Raw genomic sequence first — 22,307 nt, 5'->3', positions numbered from 1 at the left:
CAATTGCTCTTTACTATAGAGTTTATGTAGTTCATTCTCTTTAAGCCTTGCTCTGTAAAATGGCCATAAAGTGTGGGCATAAATTACGTTTATTCGCACTTCGGGGTCTTTACGCTGTCCTGTCAAAATGTAATAAGTAGGATGTATAATAAATGAGAATCAGGCCCTAAATTTGAAGTACTGAGATGGAAGAACATCGGAGCATTTGGGAGGCAAGGTTTTTCCACCTGTGTACAGCCCCAAATGGGACTGTGTGTCAAAGGGGAGCCAAATCTTTGGTTGCAGCCCTTGGAGCTTGGCATGCACCATGTTTATTGGGGAAGGCTTCAGTCCCGCATACCTTGACCTGCCTTGCGCTTAAATCATTCTGATGGCTTGAATTGTTGTAAGATTTTTCCAAAGCACATCTGGGTTATGTTTAATTGCTAGGAGGAAAAAAAAAATAAAAAATGGGAGAGTTGGAGAGAGAGCTGGTGTAACTAATTCGGGGGAAGAATCCTCCAATTTTACAGAAACCACAGCCCAAATTGTAGAGAAGGCTCTTGGATTGGGAGGATTTTTGTTGTGGTTGTAACATACCACGGTTTGAATCTTGTTCAGATGAAAACATTTGGTTTGTACTTCAGTAAATATTGTGGAAAAGCTGCCAGCTAATTCTGAAGAGTAATGAAATAGTGCTTTTGGCAAAGCGCATGCACTTTCCATACTTCTGATTCCAGTCTTCAGTTCCAGATCTGGAGTTTTTAGTATGTTTTGCTAGTCCAAGACAAAAGTTAATGTAATTTAACAAGAAACAATACATACAGTAATTTAGGAGGGCAAATTACACATTTGTCAAATAATAATAAAAAAAGACCTCATTAGTCAAATAAAATGTTTGAAAAAGAAAATAGTTTATTCTGTTAATCAGGCAATTGCTGCTGAGTTCTATGCATCTATACATACAGGTTGTGCAAGCATCAGTCCTGTCTGCTTTTAGCAGCAGGCTTGAATTTTGCACATGCAGAGAGTAGCATCTTTCCCAGAAGGCTTCTGAAAGCAGCACTGTGACTTAAAAATCCGTATTTTGCTTTGTACTTACTGTTGTACAAGAATCAAATTGTTGTAGCAGAGGACACAATACATTTGTCATCCTTTCATATCCATTAGGCAACATTTTGTGTATAGCTGTGGTAATTGTTTTTCCTATATAGTTAGGTTTTCTTTTGTGTTGCTCTCGCACAATAAGAGGGAAGACAAAAATACTCGAGAGAATTTCAATAATGAAACTACAGATCCTGGAAGAAACAGTTGCCAACAGTACTTCAAAACTCATTTTTTAAATAACTGAATATCCTCCCATTTTTTTATAATAATTCATAGTTCATTGTAACCCTGATGAGTGAATTTAAAAAAGAAAAATGACCGGGGATGATTCTCTCTACATTTCTCATGCTCAGTGGTATCCCACCACACTAGGGGTGAATCCCGCTCTGGCACTGTTACGGGTGCTTTGTTAGCTGGCTGAGTTTTTTGCATGGCTTACAGTCCCATGGCAATTTGTTAGGCTTGCAGAACTGCATCATGCAGGCCAGCTTTGGTAACTTGGCCTTCCTGGCCTTGGTGGTGCTGCTTTTGTATTTGGCTGTGAGATAACGTTGCCTTGTTTGTTAACCAAGGAAAGGTGGGTGGCACATGTCCAGATCAGGCAGCGGGTGGACGGCACTGTCCGATAGCTATTGCTGATAAATAAGCTATGTTCTTCCTGCTTTACTATTGTTGGTGCTCTTAATTGTCAGTCCTTCTCCCAGCATCTTCTTGTTCCCTTTGCTCCAGCATCCTGTGTCACCTGGTAACTCACCTCCCCAGTATTTAAAAAGGAGATTATGAAAAGGAGGGGAATTAACTTTTTGCTTAGTTAGATAGTGACAGGATAAGGGGGAATGGTTCTAAGCTCAAGGAAGGAAGTTTTAGATTGAATTGTCAAGGGAAAGTTCTTCATGGAGAGAGTGGTGAGATGCTGAAACAGGCTGCCCCGAGAGGTTGTGGATGCTCTGTCCCTGGAGGTGTTCAAGGCCAGGTTGGATGGGGCCATGGACAGCCTGGTCTAGTACTTGATTTGCAAGTTGGTGGCCTTGCCTATGGCAGGGGGGTTGCAACTTGATGATTGTTGGGGTCCCTTCCAACCCAAGCCATTCTGTGATTCTCGGTTTCTCTCCTAGCATCTGTGCCCCACTCTTATTCTGCTCTGCAGCTCCATGCCCTTTCTTTTGGCTTAATTTTTCTGCCATGTTTTCTTTTTCCTATCAATCTTATTGCAATAGCTTCAGCCAGCCCTTTGGTGATGGCACGTGGTTTTAGGCAAATATGTATGCAAAACAAATCAAGTGTCTTGAAAAAAAGTGCAGTTAGAGACCATGTGCCTAGACATCATCAAGACAAAATGTAAAACGTACAGCTCCTACAGGAGATTGGAAACATACTGTGTTTCATATTTTGTTTAATAACATAGTGATATATTAAGCTACACGTTCAATAAGAAAAAGTGTGCATAGAAATTTTCCAAATCTTGAGAGCTTTTAACGTTACTTTGCCGTTACAGTATTTATTAATGTACTTTCATTTCCTTAGTCTGCAATTTTAATCTGAATTGGTTCCCTGATCTGATTCACCACATGGCCCCATAAAAGAAGTTACTCTGACCAGCCAAGGTGGTGGCGCAGGAGTTAAGAACAAGAGCCAGATGGGGTACAATGCTCTCCGAGACCAATTTTGGTGCCAAGAAAAATGTCTCAGTGGTTCCTTGGAAGAAATTTCTTCTCAACTTATTTTCTAGATCTTTGTTTTCTAGATGACCATCAAGTTTATCCCATTTTCCAGACACCTGTTGATCTGAGTGTTCTTCAATGTAAAGAGCCACTCGCTCACTTTCCCCAGGTGCTGAAGTGTTGGCTCCTGGCTCTCCCCTTTCATCCATTGCAGTTCTTGTAGTAGCAGCTGCCTGCGCAAGCTGGAGACTCCCAGCACAGAAGGAGACTTGTGAAATTCAGTGCAGCTGCAGGCTCTCATAACTCTATTGCAGATGTTCTGCTGTTTTCTTGGGGATGGAAAATGAGGAAGTAGGTGTTACGTATTTGGAGTTCCAAGGCCTGACAAGCACCAGCTCCTGTGTGTAAATGTCCACAGCACTGGAGCTCCTCTCTTTTGCTCTTTGTTATCCATTAAATTCTAATGTTGCTCTTTAGATTGCCCCAAACAGGCGTTGAGAATCATACCTTGGTTCTTGGGAAGAGGAGATGGCTGTTTGTCTCTTCTCAAATCCATGTCTGTTCTTAACTACAGATGAAGACAGGCAAAATTTACGGGGAAGGGGTCATATATTTTATTAAACCAAAAAAGAACTTCTGAGTGCCACTTCTTTCTAGAAAGAACTTCTTTCTAGAACTCCAGTGCTTGTAGACGTACAAGGCTACAATAACACTACTTACTGTTGTTTGTACAAGTTAGCCACTTGGAACAATGACAGGCATTCCCTGCAGAGATGGGTGACAGCAACTGGTGCACATCCCTGTGCTATCTCAGAAAGGATGTGGGACGGATAGGACAGGAATACTTTTTTAATAAAGAAGTTGAGTGCTCACCTAGCTGTATGGTAATCAAAATACTTTCAGTATAAAAAGCATGCAAGAAAGCTTAGAGCTTTTAGATTTTTGCAGCGTCTTCCATCCATAATGAAATAGAACAGTTGTGTTCAAATAGAACAAAAAATGCCTGAGTACAGTATTTTCTTTTTTTCTTTTTCCTTTCTTTTCTGTTTAGCAAGTCAACTTTAATAAATGTGTAGGAAGAGCCTGAGGGAGGAGGAGGGGAAGAGGTGACCTGGAACAAACAGCAACTTTTCTCAGGGCTCATATTGCAGAGCACTTAGATCAGTAAAATGAGGACTAGCAGGACTCTCCTGTGTTATTGGACCTTGCTGGTCTGATTTCTCTGCAAACGTCTTCTCCAAACAGTCCCAGCTGTCCAAGGAATGCAGTTTAACCATTGTCGTTCATAGTTCTTGATTGGAAAGAATTAAAAAAATACAGTTCTAGCTGAAGATTTATGTGCTGAGATTGCAACAACTGAATGCCAGGAGTTAGGTATAGTTTCTGTCTCCTACATGGGCTGGGTTAGACCTTTCTAAGCAGAATCACATAGTACTGTACTTCATTCTCTACGTTCTCAAAAAGAAATAAAAAGAAGAAGAATGAAGTTTGCTGCTGTAACAGAACATTTGTGTTGCAGATGGCCAAAAAGGCTTAGGGAAGTCTAGGAAAGACAACGGAATAGACAGTGTATCTGATCTCCCATTGAAGTGTCTCAGAAGGATGCATTTTCTGAGAGTATTTATGTACCTAATCATAATAGATTTCAGTCCATGTTTGAAACTAATTTTGAGAGGTCCTCACAGGAACTTTTATTGCTGTTGTTTGTTGATGCCTTAGTGGACTGGTAGCATCAGATGTGGAGCCTGATTATAACTGATGTACAGCACAAACTTGCAAAGCTGCTAACTTCTGAATCTGTACCAGAGACCTGGGTACTTACATGGAAGAAGGACAGTTTATTTTTCAGCCAGCACTGTGCCCAGTGTGACTGGTTTGTAGTCCTTTAGTTAGTTGATGCTGAGACTAAAGCTCAATCCTATAGTGTCTGCTATAGAGGTTGAGAGCAAAGGTCTTCACGTGTGATCAATATCCATGTGGCTTTACTGCTAGTAGCTTTGCCTTGTGGATAGCAGTGCCACGTTCCTCTGAATGCCAGGTATGATCCCATTCTTCCTCTAGAAATAGCCACTGTATGTCCCTCTGCAGCTCTGCCTGTTCCATCTTTCCTTGGGTCTTTCCTCATATCTGTTTGAAGGAGGTGTTGCAGTTGGCAGTGGCAACACCAACAATTTGAAACCAAACACGGAAAGAGCTTTAAGCCAAAAGCGTTTGCTAAGGATGCATCAGGTAAATAGTTACTACCTTGTGTTAGTCTGTAGCCCAGCTGCCTTCTTCCTTTGTCTTCTTTAGTTACAGGGGAATTTGAAGTGATAAGTTCTCATTCTACACTTCTGTAGATAAACTATTTCTTCCCATTCTTAATTTAATAAATGTCTGTGAGTAAGTAGGAGTCTTCTCAGGTTCCCACGTTTCCTAGAAGTGCAAACTGACATCTGGTATAATGGAAGATATCTGTTGGTAGTTGATAGTCTTTATACATTTGAAAATAGTGTGTTAAAGTCACATCGTGTGTCCTGATGCAGTCCCAGGAAGCCTGTACGCTTGCCCAGCATACATGGAATAAATTTTGTGCACAGGGTTGGTTTAAATTATCATCCTGTATCATTGTTAGACTTGTGGATCCTTTCTTACTTCTCACTGAACTGAGCGGTGTGTTTTACTCTTGCACAAGCAAGGCATGTTAGAGGAAACATGAGAAGTAAGAGAGAGGTGAGAGGCAAGATTCTTATGAGGTGCACATTGGAAATCAAGAAACCTTTGCTGTTTTCTGCCATTTGCTGGGGACATGCAAGGCAAATTCAAGCTTCTCATTGTGTCAGCATTTATCTTTGTGTAAGACAGAGCCAGAATATTGTAAAGTAACGTGCACAATACTGTAGAGAACTGCAAAGCACTGTAAAGTTCAAATGCTTACATTTTATTGTAATAATAACCTAAAAGTATAAGTGGGGTGCAGATCGGTTTGTAAATGCTTCTTTCTTCTTCTGTTTGGAAGGGCAGTAAACTTCTACTTCATACATTAAGACTTCAGTGAGGCACTTAAACCTGCACTTGAAGTTAAGCACGCACATTAGTCCTTTTCTGAATACACCTATTAATTAGGACTTGCAGCAATGCTGCTTGTCTAAAGTATGAATAGAATGTGCTTTTTTGAAGGGGGAGAAACCTGCTTTTCAAGTACATATGTATTCTGCTGGTAGAAGCAAATAAATAAAAAAAGGCTCCAGTTAGTCATGTGCTGCTGCGACCTTCCACCTCTGGTTCCCCCTCTGTCTTGCTGTGCATAGCACTCAAGTACGGTACGATCAGCGTGGTTCAGTAAGTGAATGCAATGATGCTAATGAGCCATTTATTTTTAATGATCAGGTTCTCCAGCCCTGCCCAGCAACATGGTATATTTTGGAAGCTCTCAGGATGATGAGGATGAAGAAGAAGAAGAGGAGGAGACAGAGGACACAAAAACAGCTACAAACAATGCTTCATCATCATGCCAGTCAACCCCCAGGAAAGGAAAGACGCATAAACAAGTTCCGAATGGGCAAGGTAGGTCGTAAATAGCGCTGTTCTCCTGCGCTGCCTAGTAAAGAAACATAAAAGGTGCATATGCTTAACCCTTGTCCATCTGGTCCTTCTGGACCTGAGTGAAAAATGACATGGACGTAATGGGAAAATGGCGTGAGACGTAATGTTAGAGTCTTCTGTTTTAACCCTTTTTTTACTAACGGTCTGACCTGTTTGCAGGATCTATAACCGCAGGGCTGCAGACACTCACTAGCTCTGTAGAGACTGATGTTTAATTTAGAATGAATTTGTTATATCAAAGTTAAATATAAGCATCTGAGTACTTCATAAGTGTTATCAAAACACGTGAAAGGGGCAATACTTAATTTCTCAATTATATTTCTCCATTGATTTGATTGTTGTTGATTCCACAGTTGCAGTAGGTATAGGGACTGCACTTATGCTGTTGGCAATGGAAAGTTTTTCTTCAAGTTATTTCTTACAGTTATTTCTTTGCAGATCAACAAAAACTGCATTTGTTACAAAAACTTTCTGTCACAGTGCTCACATATCATGTCTTGATAAATGGGTCAGCGTGTGTTGCAACATTGCCTAGTGTAATATGGAAGACTAAAAGCTGTGCTGAGTACTTTCTGAGTGCTTCCATTTCTAGCAAGAGCGATTGTGTCATGACGAGTCTATGCCCTGTTTGGCTGATGTCATTTCAAAATGGATTCTGTGCTCCTTTTTCTCTTCCTCAGTATTAGTTTTACCTTGAAAATCTTTCCTTCTGGTGACTGCTTGTTCACCTTCCTTCTTAGCATTGGTATAGAAAGAAAGGTTTTTCTATGGGTTACTTTTTTGAGAGATGGTTGTGGCCTGTGCCTTCTTTTTTTCCCTTCTTTCCTGCTACTCTGTGCTCTGAAGAAGGGATGAATTGATCCCAATTACTTCGCTATGCTGTTCCTCATCTCTGCTTTTCAAAAAGAAATCTTCTGTAAAGGAAGCCCTTGTTATAAAAGCCAGAATTATTTTTCAAGACTGTGTCTGTATCTGCTTTTTTATTGCACATGCTACCTCACATACTCAGTGTTTGTGGAGAAGTGGATGTTATACCTAATAATATTTCAGCTGTTGTCTGTAAGCAGGTACCTTAATGTTGTAAAAGCTGTGGATCAAAACTTTGCACTTTGAATTGATTTTTAAGTAAAACGAACAAAATAACAGCGACAAAGTTCTGCATATAGAAAATGAGATTGCATTTAACAGAACTGCTGCCTTTGAGTTTTAAATGTGATATATCATTACAAAAGGAGCTGATCATGTTCCTTGAGAATGTCCCAGATGGCAGCCACTTTGAAATTAGCTCAGAACCAGAGACACCTGAAATCTTAATTGGGGGTAAGTAAAGGCAAACTTAATGAGCCATATAATGGATTCATAATCTTTATCAATATAGATCAGACTGAAAGTAAGTGAAGATGCTATTTTAATAGATGTGCAAAAGACCTTTATAAAATACATAGGAGACAGTGTGAGATGTTTTGACAAAGGTGATGAAACAGGAATTCCCAGAGAAGGCAGCTGCTGCTGCTTCTTCATCATTGTCATTTCCTTTTTCCTTTTTTCTTTTTTTTCATTCTTCTTCTTTTTATTTTTTAATTAAAATCTCCTTACCCAGGGGTATTCCCATTTTTTCAGTGTCTGTTATTTTGGTTGACAGCCAATAGCATTTTTGTTCCCAGTGAATAAAGTAAGTTCTGGTTCATGTGTGTGTCTCTTTTAAATGGGACCACACACAAATGCAGACCGGTGACGGGTGCACCAAATGAACTTAATTTAGCGTGAGAGTCTATTTTTAATGAATTAAAGTCTTTTGTTTTTAATGTACAATGTGTAGTTAAGTACTTTGGACCTGAAAACGCTAAGGATTTGCTATGACATAAAACAACAAAGGTTCACAGCTTGATTAATGCCATTAGACAGTGTCAGATGATTGAATTCTGCTAAACTGGGGCCAGAACAACTTTCCTGGGTGAAGTCATTTGTCAATATTCTCTTCTGACACCAATAGGGGTTGTTATTAGGGTTACACACCAGACTAGCCCGTTGAGCCACCTTTTGGACAACTAACTGTAGTAATTGCCAAAGTGTGAGTAAGGAACCAATATAACACATGGCATAGCTTGCTGCACAAGTTTGAGTAATTAGCTGAACTAACTTGTCACCTTCCAAGCTTATTATTTAGGTTTATTTCAAGAATCAGATTGTTACCTGTGTTGTTTTTTCCTCCTTTCTTGCTACTTCTAATGTGATGTACATGTATTTAACCATTAAAAAGCAGAGTGAAATTCTTGGCAAGATAGGTTTTTAACCACTGCACACATGGACATCTGGAAAAGGAATATGTAGCAACATGCAAGACTTCTTTCATGCAATATCTTAGTGCAGGCAATGATAGCATTGCAGTTAAACTATTTTCTAAGGTATTACTGCAGTTGCCACAAGGGAAATTGCTTGAGCTGAGCTCTTAAAAATTGGTTTCATGTCATTGCCAAACTTCAGCTGATTAGGCTAGGTCTGACATCTGTTAAGATAAGGTAGCAGCAGATAAAGGCTTGGATATCATTGCTGGTGGTTTTTGCCTTTGTTAGTTCCAGGAAGATCTCTCTCATGCTGTATGTTGTTTTACACCTAGCTGTCGGCTTGCTCTTCTAACAACTGTCTTTTTCACCTTGCTTAGAACTACAGTGAGCATTTCTTAGTAAGACAAGGAGAAGACATTGGCTAAGAACATTCAGTTTATGTTGTCTTGTGATGTAGTATAAAATGTATGTTTATTGCTTGCTTATAGATTAAGTTAGATGTTATAGATTAATTCAGGTCAGAGAAGACCCCAGGAGGTCACCTAGTCTGACCTTGTACACTAAATACCATCAGTAACTGTTCTGTCAAAGTCAGAGATAACATTAGCAAAGGTATGTGTCTTACTTGTGTGTGTCTTTTGGGGTGGAGGAGAATGTTTTAGAAGTCTTCTAAAACTCAGCGTGCAATTTTGATCCTAACCAGAATGATTTTAATTGAGTTAGGATTTCTAGCATGGTTAAAATGGTGAAAGGCCAGAAAGTAATCAACTGAATCACTTGGTTTTCATATAGCTGCAGACTTCAAAAGACTAGTTTCTCAGCTGAGAAACCATATGAGCATTTAATTGGAAGAGAGAAATCCATCTTGCTGTTTCAGTATATTGAAGTGATATTAGAAGAACTTTATGGAAAGCATGTCAAGGATGCATATCTTTTTAAAGCACATAGTTCCCTTTTAATTTAAAACCTCCTAGGTTTGTGGTGAATTTCAAAATCAACATATGGAAATTTAGGAATGATGTGTTGCATATTGCAGCAGATAAAGCAGAAGTACAAGTGATTGTTGTAGTTGCCTCCCTGTTACTGACCCTCTTGAGCGTGGGTGTTAGGAACTCCCTGTTACTGACCCTGTAATTCCTTGTCTTTAGAGCCAAGGCACCCAGTCACAGAATGCCTATATGCTGCAAGAATTTTAATTCCCAGCTTGCCTTTTGTACCCATCTTGAAGAATCGTCAGTCCATTTGAGACTAGCACACAGTTTTGTATGCTAGGAATTTGATGGAAGAACCCAGGCAGCTGCATTGGCTTAATGTATTTTTTCTTCAGTATGGCTGCCAGGTGTGGGGAGAAATTTCTCAACCACAGCCTGGATGACAAGGCATCTTGCCAGCATGGAGGAGGAGATGGGAAGTCGTTGATCTATTAGAAGATTAATCTTCTGCTAACTAACCTGCAGGGAAAGCAGGTTCTCAGCAAATGAGGTACATTTCAGTTCCCTAGTGTGGGGATAGCATGGCTGAGCTACATCTCCCTGCAGCTCAGAGGAAATTCCAAGTGTAGGCAAGAGGGTAGACGTGGCTCCCTATGAATTTAAAGCTAGTTCCCTAAATTCCTTATGACTAAATAAATCTTACTTTGATTTCATTCTGTGGCACAGCAGAAGGTTTTCTCCCCAGGCTCCTGAAGGAGAATGTTTGCTGGTGCCAAGTGTTTTGTTAGGCAGTCTGGGAAGTGGAGCTGGAAGATACGCTTAGGGACTTGTTGGATTATTGGTCCCGTCAAAAGAGCAAAAGGAACAGGCATTGCTCCACTTGAAAGGAGTGGGAAGAGCTTGTGGACTGGAGATGGGCTGCAAGAGGAGCAACGGCGCAACCTCTGCAGGTCCAGTTGAGTAGAAAACTTAGAATTTGCCTGCAAAAGGTTTTAGTTCTTAAAATAAAAATCCTCAAGTAAGTTGACTGCAGGATTTGGTATTTCTGGCAGCAGTACCAAATTTCAAAGGCCGAGAGATGTATGCATTTGAGCCAGCTTACTAGCTCCCCTGATCTGGAAGCGGGTCAGGCTGAGGATTCTTCACCAGAGAGTGGTAGGGCCCTGGAACAGGCTGCCCAGGGCAGTGGTTGTAGCCCAAGGCTGGTTGCCCTTGTGGGTCTCCTCTTCAGGAGATATTCTATGATATTTTGATTCTATTATTTAAATTTCATTTATACTTAGGAAAACAGAGTTAGTCACCGTTATCTGTAACCAGACTTCTTTGTGAATGAGTCTTGTTTATCCAGAGCAAGCGAGATTTTAGTGTGCCAGAAGGCCAACTGTGTCAAAAGCAATTACTAATCTGTGGTGTGTTTTGTTACTGGTCTACGTGCCTTTTGCCTGAAATGAGCAGGGGGGAAAATTGTAAAGATGCCTTTTTTCTAATAGCTCAGATTTCAAAACAGATCTGGCAGTAGTGCACAGTAAGCAGGCATCACTAGAAATACTATACTCTGCTTTAGTGCTGTCTTCCTCGCCTACCAAAAATGCTGGAGAATGTTTCTGTTCTCAATTTGCAATGGATAATTTAGCAGAGTAATTTCCTTCCATGTACAATAGCAAAGATGATGCTGGAAAAATGATGGATGCCTTTTTTCTTATTTCAAGATATAGTTCAGTGAACTGTTTGTACATCTTTGGCCTAAATGATTGATCTTTTACGTACATTATTTAAAAAAACAAAAGCAAAAACACATAAAAACCCAAACAAACAAACAAAAACCTAAATTAGGTATTTGTAGGTGGGTATGTAAGACGGAGTCTTAGACTCTTCAGCAAAATTACTCCCAAGGAGGTAAACATTTGGAAGAAAAATATTCTCTGCATCCAGCTAAAATGCAGAATGAGAAAATTTCAGGCGCAGTGCTACAATAGTTAATGGGTAGGCAATTATTTTGGTGATTTACTGCCTTTTGTTGAAATACCATGGAACCAGTAATTGTTGCAATAAACATTTTGCACATTTAATTTTTCTGCAAAAATATGTAACATGAAAATTACCCGTTTTGCGGTAATTTACATATTTAAAAATGCAAATCAGACACAACACATTTGGGGATTTGTGGATTTTCAGTAGCTAGATGTATGACCTACAGAGAAGAATAGGGGAGCTGGATGTTACTCAAAAAAATTGGGTTGTTATCCTGGTGAGAGACTTGTGGTAACAGATAGACGCTTCTATGGACTTGCTGCTTAGCGAGTGACCCTTTCGATGTTGTTTGTGTCGTAATGGTTGGGTGAGAGTAATGAATTTGTGCTAAGATGAGACACTTGGTATTGAATTTTTGCAAATGGTGGCGTGGTGTCTCATACCAATAATACTCCTTGCAATTCCTGCCTGTGAAGGGCATTGAGCTATGTTATTGATAGCGGCAAAAAGAAACGCCGCGTTATTAGCCACAGTCCTCCTGCTTGTCTTCTGTTTGCATACAACTAAGGAAATTTCATTGTGGAGTTGTCCGCCTACAAAATGGGGTTAGGGTTTGAGAAGTGCTGAAACAACTGTGCTGTGTGTTTTCGTACCATGTAATGCCAGCAGTACCGTGATGTCCTTCTCCTGAAATACATTTTTGCCATTGTTCCTAAGTACATAGGTGCTGTTTGAGAAAGATAGTTCCTATCACTTGAAATGTTTTATAGACCCAACGCTCAGGGAAAACTATTGACAGCATTAAAATATTCTGTTTTATGGAAGTAGAACACTGTTTTTAGTTCCAGTGGGAGGAGAAAAGAATTATTGCCTGGGTCCTTTAAGGCAGTTTGAGAGCCACATAAATGTTTTCACAGTGACTTAAAACTGAATTAAAGCCAGAGCAAGAATGTTTTTGTACAGTAACGGATACTTAATGCCAGAAAGTTGATTAATATTACATCTCTTCCCAAACACGATCTGTGTAACAACATGAGGTTTGCATTGGAATAGCTGGCTTGGGTTCACGAAATTGGCAAGGCTCCCTCTTCTCCTTCTAAAAACAAAACTTTTCCCTTTCACTCTTCCCTCTTTGTTTTGGATAGTTTTATGAATGCTCAATCACTTGCTTTACGCAGTACAAACTATGCTACATACAGTGTATGTATATGATCCTTGCCTTTATCTTCCAGAACACTAACATAACGCAAACATGATCATATATCAGTGCTCAGCTCTTCCTTATGCTTGAGCTAATGGAGAAACCTTCAGCAGGAGTATCTGGTACAGGAATCAGCTCAAGGAGGGATTGTGAGAGAAAGCCTTGCCCAAAGAGTAGGCAGTTGACTGAATTCAGTGCAATAACTCTGCTGTTTAAATAGTGAAAGTTTGATTATTGCACATACTACGAATGGACTTTGAGTGGATGGCTGGGTATACCCTATAAAATATTTGCATGTGTATTTATTTCTGTAGATACTTCAGAAAATTGCTGAAAATGCAATTAATGTTTATTGCTTAGCGAAGTGTCAGTTCCCTTAGTAAATGCCAAGTTAATCTGTAGCAATCAAGCGTGTCTGTGGCTTTACGTGGTCAAATGTTTTCTTAGCCATTATTATAGCTGCGCCTAGTTACAGGCACAACTTGCAAAGTTTGCATTGACTGGTGTAGAGATTCTTTATCGTGACTTCTAATAAAGGTACCTTGAAATCCCTGTATGGGATCCTGTGTGAATGTTAGTGCCCAGAGTCCAGCTCCCCTGATGCAGAGGGAACTGTGCTTCATCCACCAGGGATCATGCTTGCCGTAAGGTTTCGCTCAGCTGCCATAAATTATATCAGTGGTTTAGAAAACCCCAGTGCTTGCAAGTTTTGAATGTTGTGGTTCAGTTTCTTTGTGTTTGATCATCACTGCTAACCAAAAGGCCCACAAGAATTTCACTATGGGACTCATCTTGAATCAGCTTAATAATAATAATTATTACTTCAGAGGAAGCAGCATTTTGCAAGGAACATGTGGGTAAATATAGTTAAAATTATATACTCTTGTTGTATTTGAAACTTCTCAACACTTTATAGTTTGCTTGTATTTTTCATCATTTGTTTGTACTGCTCTTGTCTTTAATTAAAAACTGTTCTGGAAATATGGAACTGATTAAGGTAGCATAAAATGATGGTGATTCAAGATTCCAAAAGATATCTCCTTTAACAGAATGAGTTTTATTGCTGGTGTGGGTTGTAGATTGGTTTGGCCTGTTTTTCCTTTTTTTTAAATGAAATTGTTGCTTCAAGGATGAAACCTTTATTGACTGCTCTTTCACAAGGAGAAAATGTAACTGGGAGCTGAATGCTGGATATTGTGCATGTCAGAGTTATATCTAGGATGGAAGACTGTAGCTGTATCACATCTATATCTGAGCTCAGTAAAATTTAAGGTGCACCTTTCCTGCTTTTCTAAATGTCTCAGAAATATTGAAGGGCTGGCAGACCTCAAGGGAAATGCAATTTGCTGTGTAAGAAGACACAAAAAAAAATTAGTAATCGTTTTATCCTTAAAGCAGATTTGGGCTTGGTGTTATTTCATGCAGGGTTGTTGGTAGGTTTTCTTTTGTTTGTTTTCCTTTAAGAAGGGGATTTTTCATTCTTATTATCAGTTACTTTTCAACAGTGATGTTTCATGGGGCACTTTTTGGTCTTCTTTCCTTGGTGATTTCATCTTTTCTGTCTTACTTGGACTGTCCAACTGTTTGGGCCAAGCTCTAATCCTGTATCTAACTTTGTGAGTCAAAATAACTTAATTCGTCTTTTTTATTTTATTTTATTTTATTTTATTTTATTTTATTTTATTTTATTTTATTTTATTTTATTTTATTTTATTTTATTTTATTTTATTTTATTTTATNTTATTTTATTTTATTTTATTTTATTTTATTTTATTTTATTTTATTTTATTTTATTTTATTTTATTTTATTTTATTTTATTTTATTTTATTTTTTTATTTTTATTTTATTTTATTTTATTTTATTTTATTTTATTTTATTTTATTTTATTTATTTATTTTTAATTCATATGGGACAGAAATTGTGGTCTAGGGGATATGTATATATATATTACCTTGATTGCTTGACTGGTGATATTTTTTTGTAATTAATCAGATGAGCACTTGGATTCTTGTGCACAGAACCTGACTATGAATTCGGCAGACCTCATTTTCAAAGAGATTTTTACACCTGTCTCCCTATAGCAGTATAACAGGCACCCAAAGAAACAAATACTGCTTTTTGTAGAAACGAATACCATCTATTCTTCAAATAGAGGCAGCAATAGAAGCAAGGGCTGTTTTGCATTTACGTCTTGCCCGTTTTTTAATGTTCTCAGGGTTTAAGCTTTTTAAGCTTTTCCTGTGAGAGTGAACATCTTTTCTCCCCATTTCTCTCTTCCCCCTTTCAAGAATCTTACAAATTAAGACAAAAGATAATTACTCAGAGGGTAAAACTGGCAGGGTTCCCACGACACTTAAAATTAATGAGCTGTTGCATATAAAATATACCTTGTCTCATGTTCGCTGGGTTTGGGGTTTTTTTTCATGAACCATAAAAGTGCACAGTTTGGCTTTTTGGCTGTGTTTTCTATTGTGTAGTAATTTTCAGTTATAAAGCAGCAGCCAAATACAGACAACTGATCTCTCTGACTGAACGTTTCCGTGTGAGCAGATCGGTATATGCAATTTGTTCCCTCTAAAGAAAAAATATCACTCGCAGTGATGAAATACGTATTAACAAAGCTGCCATCATTTGTTTGTGCTGTGTCCTATTAAAAATAAATAGTCACACTTTGCACGTTCATAGTGCCTTCCGTCTGATGTGAGAACTCCTTACAAAGGAGGATAAATGTATTGTCGTGAACTCCCCGAGAGGGGTTGGCAATTATTGTCAGTTCCATCACTGAAAATGAGACAGAGAGGTTATGAGACTTTCACTAAAATCACAGAGAAGTCCTCGGCTGTCTGGGGGCAGCGCCAGTTGCTCCTGAGCGCCGAAGCCATGGGGGAATTGGTGGTGAGTTGGCTGCCTATGGGATCGCTCTCATTCCTATTCAATTTATGCAGCAGGAAAAGAGGGATGGAGGAAGAAGGAGAATAATGTGGACTTGTGCTTGCCGGTGGTGTGCTTTATGTGCATTTTGTTTTGTTTTTACATCACCTGTTACAGTTCTTACCACCACCTGAATGTGATAAGTGACCTGAATAACAATTCTGTTGATAACTTGCTGGAATTTCTCCTTTTGAAGGCACGTGGGAAGGTAGCTGAAATGGCTTTGCTGCATCTCAGCAGCAGCTCTAGATGCTCCTTCTCTGTCCAGCAGGATTTTTGCTTGCTTAAAATACTACTGTTACTTCTACTGTTCCTGTAATATCACAAGACATCTGTAGACACAACCAAACTTTGCAATTTAGGTAAAAAGGAATGTGTCATTGGTGTATCATATTTACTGACTAAATAAGGCTTTCATTTCCTAAGAAAACAATGTCTTAATTCACTCAGCTAATGTTTCCAAACAGGTAGTGTGTGTTGTGTGTAATACTTAACTATTCTTAAATATTTGCACTGTTAAGTATTTATGAATTTTCTTATTTACATCCTTTCCTAAGCAATGTCGAAACAGAAGAGTGAAAAACAGGAGTAGATGAGTGCCGTTGTGGATGTCGGATCACAAACCTTATAGACCTCTGTCAAGTGCTTCCCTGATGAACAAGCAGCACTGGCTTACATTTACTACATTTGTTACCAGCAATCAGACAAAAGGATTGCTGTTGGCTTTTGTTTTTTTAAATCTCAGCTTTTGATGATCCCTGACAGTGAAAGATGAATGTATATCCCTAAATAAATTCAGCAGTGGGAAAGGAACAAAACTCTTTGAGATATAATTGTATATATTTTCATAACATTGATTGTGTAAAAAAATATGGTTTCTGGTTTTTTTTTTTATACTTCAGTTACAACAGAAGGCGAGGATACTCAGCTTCATTCCCTATATTACTTTATATTATGTGTTCCAAGTTATTGTTTTTATTTGTACAAGTACCTTTCTCTATTTGCAACTTGTCTGCTATTAGCAAGCTGCTGTCAGTTTGGTTCAGCAGTTTGGATATGATGAAAACAAAACATGCTTTTTCATGGAACATTTCCTTTTCTTATGTTAAAGTAAAAATAAATCCTTTTTCTGTTTATGTCACATTCAGCACTTCCTCACCACCACGGCAAGGAGTTGATTAAAACTGTCGTAAATAAAAATCAAAAGGATAAGTCTATATTTAGGTCAATCAAAATAGTGACATACCTTATATGTTTTAATTTGAGTACTTCAATAGTCAAAGGAAATATCTTGCTTTGGTAAATCTGTTTGTGTAGGTAAATATGCAAAATTGTACTTCTATTTCTGTATTGCTTTTACGTTAGAATATAACGCTAAGTATCGAACACTGACAGCAAAGAAAGTTGGGTTGTTGTGAGTGAAGAGTTTCATCTTGTATGCACTTCTTTTTTTCTTTAATACTCTGAATTTTCCCTCTTCTCAGTTTTCAATGGATCCAGCAAATCATTGAAGGAGAAAGAACCTGCCCAGAAACACAAAAGCAAAGAGGCCACACCAGGGAAGGAGAAAAACAGCGAACATAAGGCTGAGAGTCGAAAAGACCAGGCTGCTGCTAATCACCATCCTACTACAAACACTGGCTCCTCTACGAAAGGGCTCACTGCTAACAACCACCACACTCTTCATAGATCGGCTCAGGACTTAAGAAAACAGGTAATGAATCATACTGTACTGTGGACAAATGGGAAACAAAGATTTTTAAGGTGCTAGCTTCGTTTTTCACTGCATGGCACAGAGGGGACATTGCAGTCCTTCAAAGCATGCTCTGAAGACAGCAGGGAGTTAATTTTTAGTGGATGAGAGAAAGAAAAAGAGAAAGGAAAAAAGAAAAGTATTATTTGTATAGTAAGTCGTTCAAAGTATGCTTTACAACTCTCTATTATATAGAGCGAAGATAAGAAACCTAAAAGTTCACGTCATTTCAAGCCTTTCTGATTGATACTTTTGTTGGCTTTTTGGCTGACAGTGCCAAGGCTGGCAGCTCGTGGTGGAAATGAATTCCTTTAGTGTACAGCTGGTCTGCTTGGATTATCACAGAGGCTTTCTGGCATTGTAGAGAAGCTGACGTTATGCTCAGGTGTCTTCTGCTGCATGCGAGCAATTCAAACCTCAGAGTCTGGGAAAAATACCTTGCTCAGTGCATAAACTATTCCAGAATATTATCACCTTCCCAGTAGACATACCAGGAGGGAAGCAATTCAGGACTTCATGGTACCTAGTTGAAGACTAGCAAAAAAATTCAGCAAGAGCTTTGTCTGAACCCAACTTTAGCTTTGTCTGAACCCAACTTTGATTTGGGTCTAGAAGTCTTTCAGTGCTTGCGACCTGCAATTGGGCAGAATGTGTCTTCATCTGTGAGTATTTTGGATGGCTGGATCATTAAGCTCCTAGTATGGTAACTGATAGATTCATTTTCTTATAAAAGAGTTATAAAAACCACAGTTGATGTCCTTTTAAATTCTCTCAGCTGTTTTCTTTCATGAGATAATTCAGTCTAGGGGGTGGGTTAGCAGAGTGTCTGAACTGGGGCAGTGCAGTACACCAGTACACTTTCTTTTTTTCTTCTTTTCTGGTGGTTGATTCTCAGCAAACCAGTTAAAGGCAGTTGTTATTTGCTGCCATGTGTGGGTTTTTCTCCCAAATAGGCTAGGCTGGATTTCACTGGAGCTGGAATTACCATTTTTGAGGGCTGTTAAGGCTTTAAATGGCACTTCTCAGTCATAGGCTTGGAAATTTAAAAAAGCAAGTAGGAAAAACACTGTTGCTCCTTGCCAAGGAAATCTTCCATGCCCTGTGCTGCAGCAATGTTTAGCTTCTCCTGTAATGCCTCTACTTGACTTGTATTGCCTTTAAAATCAAATCTGGGATCCTGAAGGTTATGTACAGTATATTTCTCTGTACCTATGTAACCTTCCATTCTTGATTGCCTCGTGGCAATTTTTGCTTATCAAGTCATCAGCTTGAATGCCTGCCTTCTTTTTGTATCTTTTCTGCCAACATCCAATGATCCTTGCTGTGACATGCTCATTCATGAGCACTTCATGTCAAAGAAGTTTCCCAGAATGTAAGGGTATGCTTGAGACTTAATTATTTTAACTCATGGGAACGCTCATATGAAATGCTTTAAAGTTTTGTTCTAAAAGTATGTGTGGTTAAGATTCTTCTAAAGTCAACAGCTGTCTTGTGAAGAAAGTTCTAAGAAGGATAAAAACAGCTGTAGAAAAATTCTGTACGTGATCCAAGGAGGTTTGTGTTATAGAATAGTAGATTTTTTTAAACTGTACTTTGGAAAAAAATATAAAGAAATGTAAGCACATTGTGCTACAATCAATGGTAACACTAAGTAGACAGCTCACAAAGTGATCGTCAAGCTTCAGAAAATAAGGGGGCTAAAAAGCTCAGGTGATGGGATTTTTTTTGTTTTTGTTTTAAGCAGAAGGTTAAACATCTTAGCTTTCTTATGCAGTTCACAGTGACGTAAATCCTTTTTTAACAATTTTAATGAAAACATGGCTGTAACTGATTAAACATTATGCATTTTGCCTAGTAACATAGTCTCGCTTTCTACAAAACCTTAGACGTAACAATTGAGACATCACTAAATTTCTGCTCTTGTTGGGAGTCTTAGTTGACTGCTTTGGTGCTTTCTTAAAGGAGTGTTGTCTCAAGGTGTCAGCTGTATGTTCATCCTCCATCCAGTACGTTTTTGCTCCTTGTTCATGTGCATTTACCCGGTTTATTGGTATATGTGTCCTTTTTTTTGTTAAGTCTTAGAGAAAATAAAAGGAGAACACAAGAAATTACATGAGATTTTCTTTTTTCCTCTCTTTTTTTTTTTTTGTCTTTTCTAGTGTGCATTTGCACTTGTCACAGGTCCTCTCTCTTTCTTCCTCCCTTGCTATCTTTCCAAATTCCCTTCAAAGGAATTGTGGGCAAACGAGATGCAGTTCAATGGGGCCCTCTCTTGGCCTAATATGGTAATTTAGATCTCATATAACTCATATATCAACAGGAGTATTTTAATGAATGAATTCAAGATCAGCTGTGTAGTGTGAATTTTTTAGAGACCAAAATTGTTGTTGATATTGCTAATGTTGCTGTTTTTACTGTGGTTGTTATCTAATGAGTTGTTTGTTGGCCTTATTTTGTGTATTCTGTGCGTGTATGTGTGTGTGTATGTCTGGAGGGTGGATCCCAGGTACTGTGTGGAGGTGTGTATGTAGACCAGTTCGAATCCAAGAAATTTCTGCAATACTGTGTGCTGTTTTTTATTTGCTTATAAAAAGCCAACAATTTTTAAAAGTTATTGAACCATCTTTTACTGCAAGGCAAGTGTTCAGTAAAGTGGAGAGTGTTCTGAAGACAAAAATATATCAGCACAGCTGAGAAGATAGCTGAAAACCGCAGATATTATCCATATCCCTAGTTTCACTTTTAGCTCAAGACTTTGAGTCATGTAAGGCTAATGTCAATCATTTTGTTACTATTTGAATTAAATTGACTTCTTTCTTATGCGCTCAGTGTAAGCACTGCCTCGGAATGAAGCTGTGGCATAGACTCCCAATTGGTGAACCTGCGCACCTGGCAGTGTGGCCAGTTTTTTAGGCTGACTCTGTGTGTGTATGTTTGGTTTGGGGGGAGACATGTCAACAGTAGAAAGGTAAGAAAATGGCTACCGCAATTTCTTGTTTCTTTTGGTTCCAATCATCTGATGGGTCCTCAGAGACAAGTACAGACCAGGAACATGTAGGTGTTTGCTGAACAGGCAGAATTTCACATTTGTCAATGTGAAATCCTGAATCCACCTATTGCTTTAACGGTGGGCAGTGACCACGATGTCTGTTCCATTTGTTTCCAGCTGGAAGATGTTTGTTGCTGTCTATTCCTATTTGAAGTGTGGTCTGCTCTGGTCTATATACTACTGCTGTATCTTAAATGTCATGCTCCTCTCTTTCAACATACTCAATACCTGTGGATGTTTGGGGAGAGGAGAGGGAGAAGCATTTAAAAGCCATTGAGTTGTGTCTGCTCTGGAAGGATGATGGTTCTGAGAAAGTTTCCAGAAGTGTTTCTTTCTTACGGGGTCTTCTTGGTTAGCAACCAGACAGAAACAATTCAATTCATTATGGTGCTCTGAAAGCCAAGTGTTCCTCTACTTCAGGACTAGTTCACCATTGGAATAACTTCATTCGGTCTGAACAGAAATTTGAACATGCTTATAGTATAGGATAGTAAGCTAGATAGCTGAAGCTTATGTACCTATTCAGTGCAAGATTTAGCCCTGAGAGATCTAAGCTTTCTTTGTGTGGAGGTATTCTAACAGTTCTAACCAGTTGTGAGAAGTTTCTGTTTTCTTAATAAATGTCTTAATAAACTCAGTTTCCAGAGTTTCATATCTTGGCAGTTTTAATACTCGTCTCAAGCTGAGGGCGCTGATGGTGTGTTTTCATTCAGAGAGGAAAAGCTGTGAGGATCTTGCCTTTCTCCATCAGCACTTGTTCCATGACTGGCTTTTATATAGGCCATGTGCCACCGTTACCTCTCTGGAGGAGTGACCTGGTTGGCATTATGGTTATGCCTTCTTCAAAAACAGTTGTAGGAAATCTAGGGTGACAAGGCATTTCCATATAGCCTGGGTAGCCCCTCTGAGGTGTTTTCTTCACTGTACCTACCTAACATCATAGTATCATAGCTATGATGGCCTTGAAACCTTCTTGGAAACCTCCAGTTAGAAGAGATTACACAGCATCAACCAACAGCATTTCCTTTTCTACTAATTAGAAGGTTTTCCAGGTTGCATTTTAGATTATCTTTGTAGACAGTTAAGGGGTTATTTTTGTCCTTTTTGAGAAGATCTTTATGCGTCAGAAGGCTATTTCAGAGCTCTCTGTTCTCTCTTAGTAGACTCAGCTCAGCTCCCCTGGCTTTTCAATAAAGATCTTATTATCTAAATACCTGAATATTTTGTCCTCATCTAGACTTGCTCCAGTGTCTGAATTTTTGTTAAAGGCCAGGCCCAGCACTAGGAACAGCCCTGAACAGGAAAACCTATGCTCCTGCCTCTTGCTTTTGACGCTACGATCAATAGTTCTCACAGAGAGATCTGCATGCTTTCACCATCGTTGCATTTTGCAGTTCACGTTGTTCTCCAAATATTACTCCTCCCTACGCATATTTGATTTGTCCTTCCTAAAATTAGCAGTTCCTCTTATTTTAGAAATGTTCTGACATAACTTCTTTGAGACTGCCTTTCATTTTGACCTTTCCTTCAGAGTATTTACGGTTCCTTCCAAGTGTGCATCGCAGGCTCAGTTTATGATGGTCCACATTACTACTGAAAGGGCTTAGCAGAACTGAGGCCAAGATAGACCTCTGCCAAAAATCGCCTGAAATGCCCTCTCAGTATAACCACGAGCCATGACAATAATGAAAGTCTTTCCTTCAATCTACTGTAAAGCCACTTTAGATTCTATAGCAATTACACCTAGGCGGTTCCTCCAGGGCTTGTTTGATGGGGTGCTAACGGGAGCTCTACTGAAGCAAAGATGCCCCTTTGCCCACTCAACCAGGGGTTCACCAGAAAAAGATTAAAT

General features: G+C 38.9%; 1 protein-coding gene across 3 annotated transcripts in view; it reads left to right on the top strand.

Annotated features, from left to right (window-relative positions):
- Nucleotides 1-22,307, top strand: part of JARID2 (jumonji and AT-rich interaction domain containing 2) — a 197,456-nt gene that overhangs the window by 143,887 nt on the left and 31,262 nt on the right. For 2 of the 3 annotated variants that reach the window (XM_015854676.2, XM_015854678.1), the window contains 2 exons: nt 6,117-6,293; nt 17,138-17,367. In XM_015854676.2, the coding sequence (XP_015710162.1) occupies nt 6,140-6,293; nt 17,138-17,367 (384 nt within the window). In that variant the 5' untranslated portion in view covers nt 6,117-6,139. Of the gene's footprint in view, nt 1-6,116; nt 6,294-17,137; nt 17,368-19,565; nt 20,375-22,307 lie in introns of those variants that run through there. The other variant, XM_015854679.2, reaches the window with a different exon arrangement.

This window comes from Coturnix japonica, chromosome 2 (assembly GCF_001577835.2).
Source record: "Coturnix japonica isolate 7356 chromosome 2, Coturnix japonica 2.1, whole genome shotgun sequence".
In the NCBI taxonomy this organism is placed as follows: Eukaryota; Metazoa; Chordata; class Aves; order Galliformes; family Phasianidae; genus Coturnix; species Coturnix japonica.
This window is presented reverse-complemented; position numbering and strand designations above follow the sequence as displayed.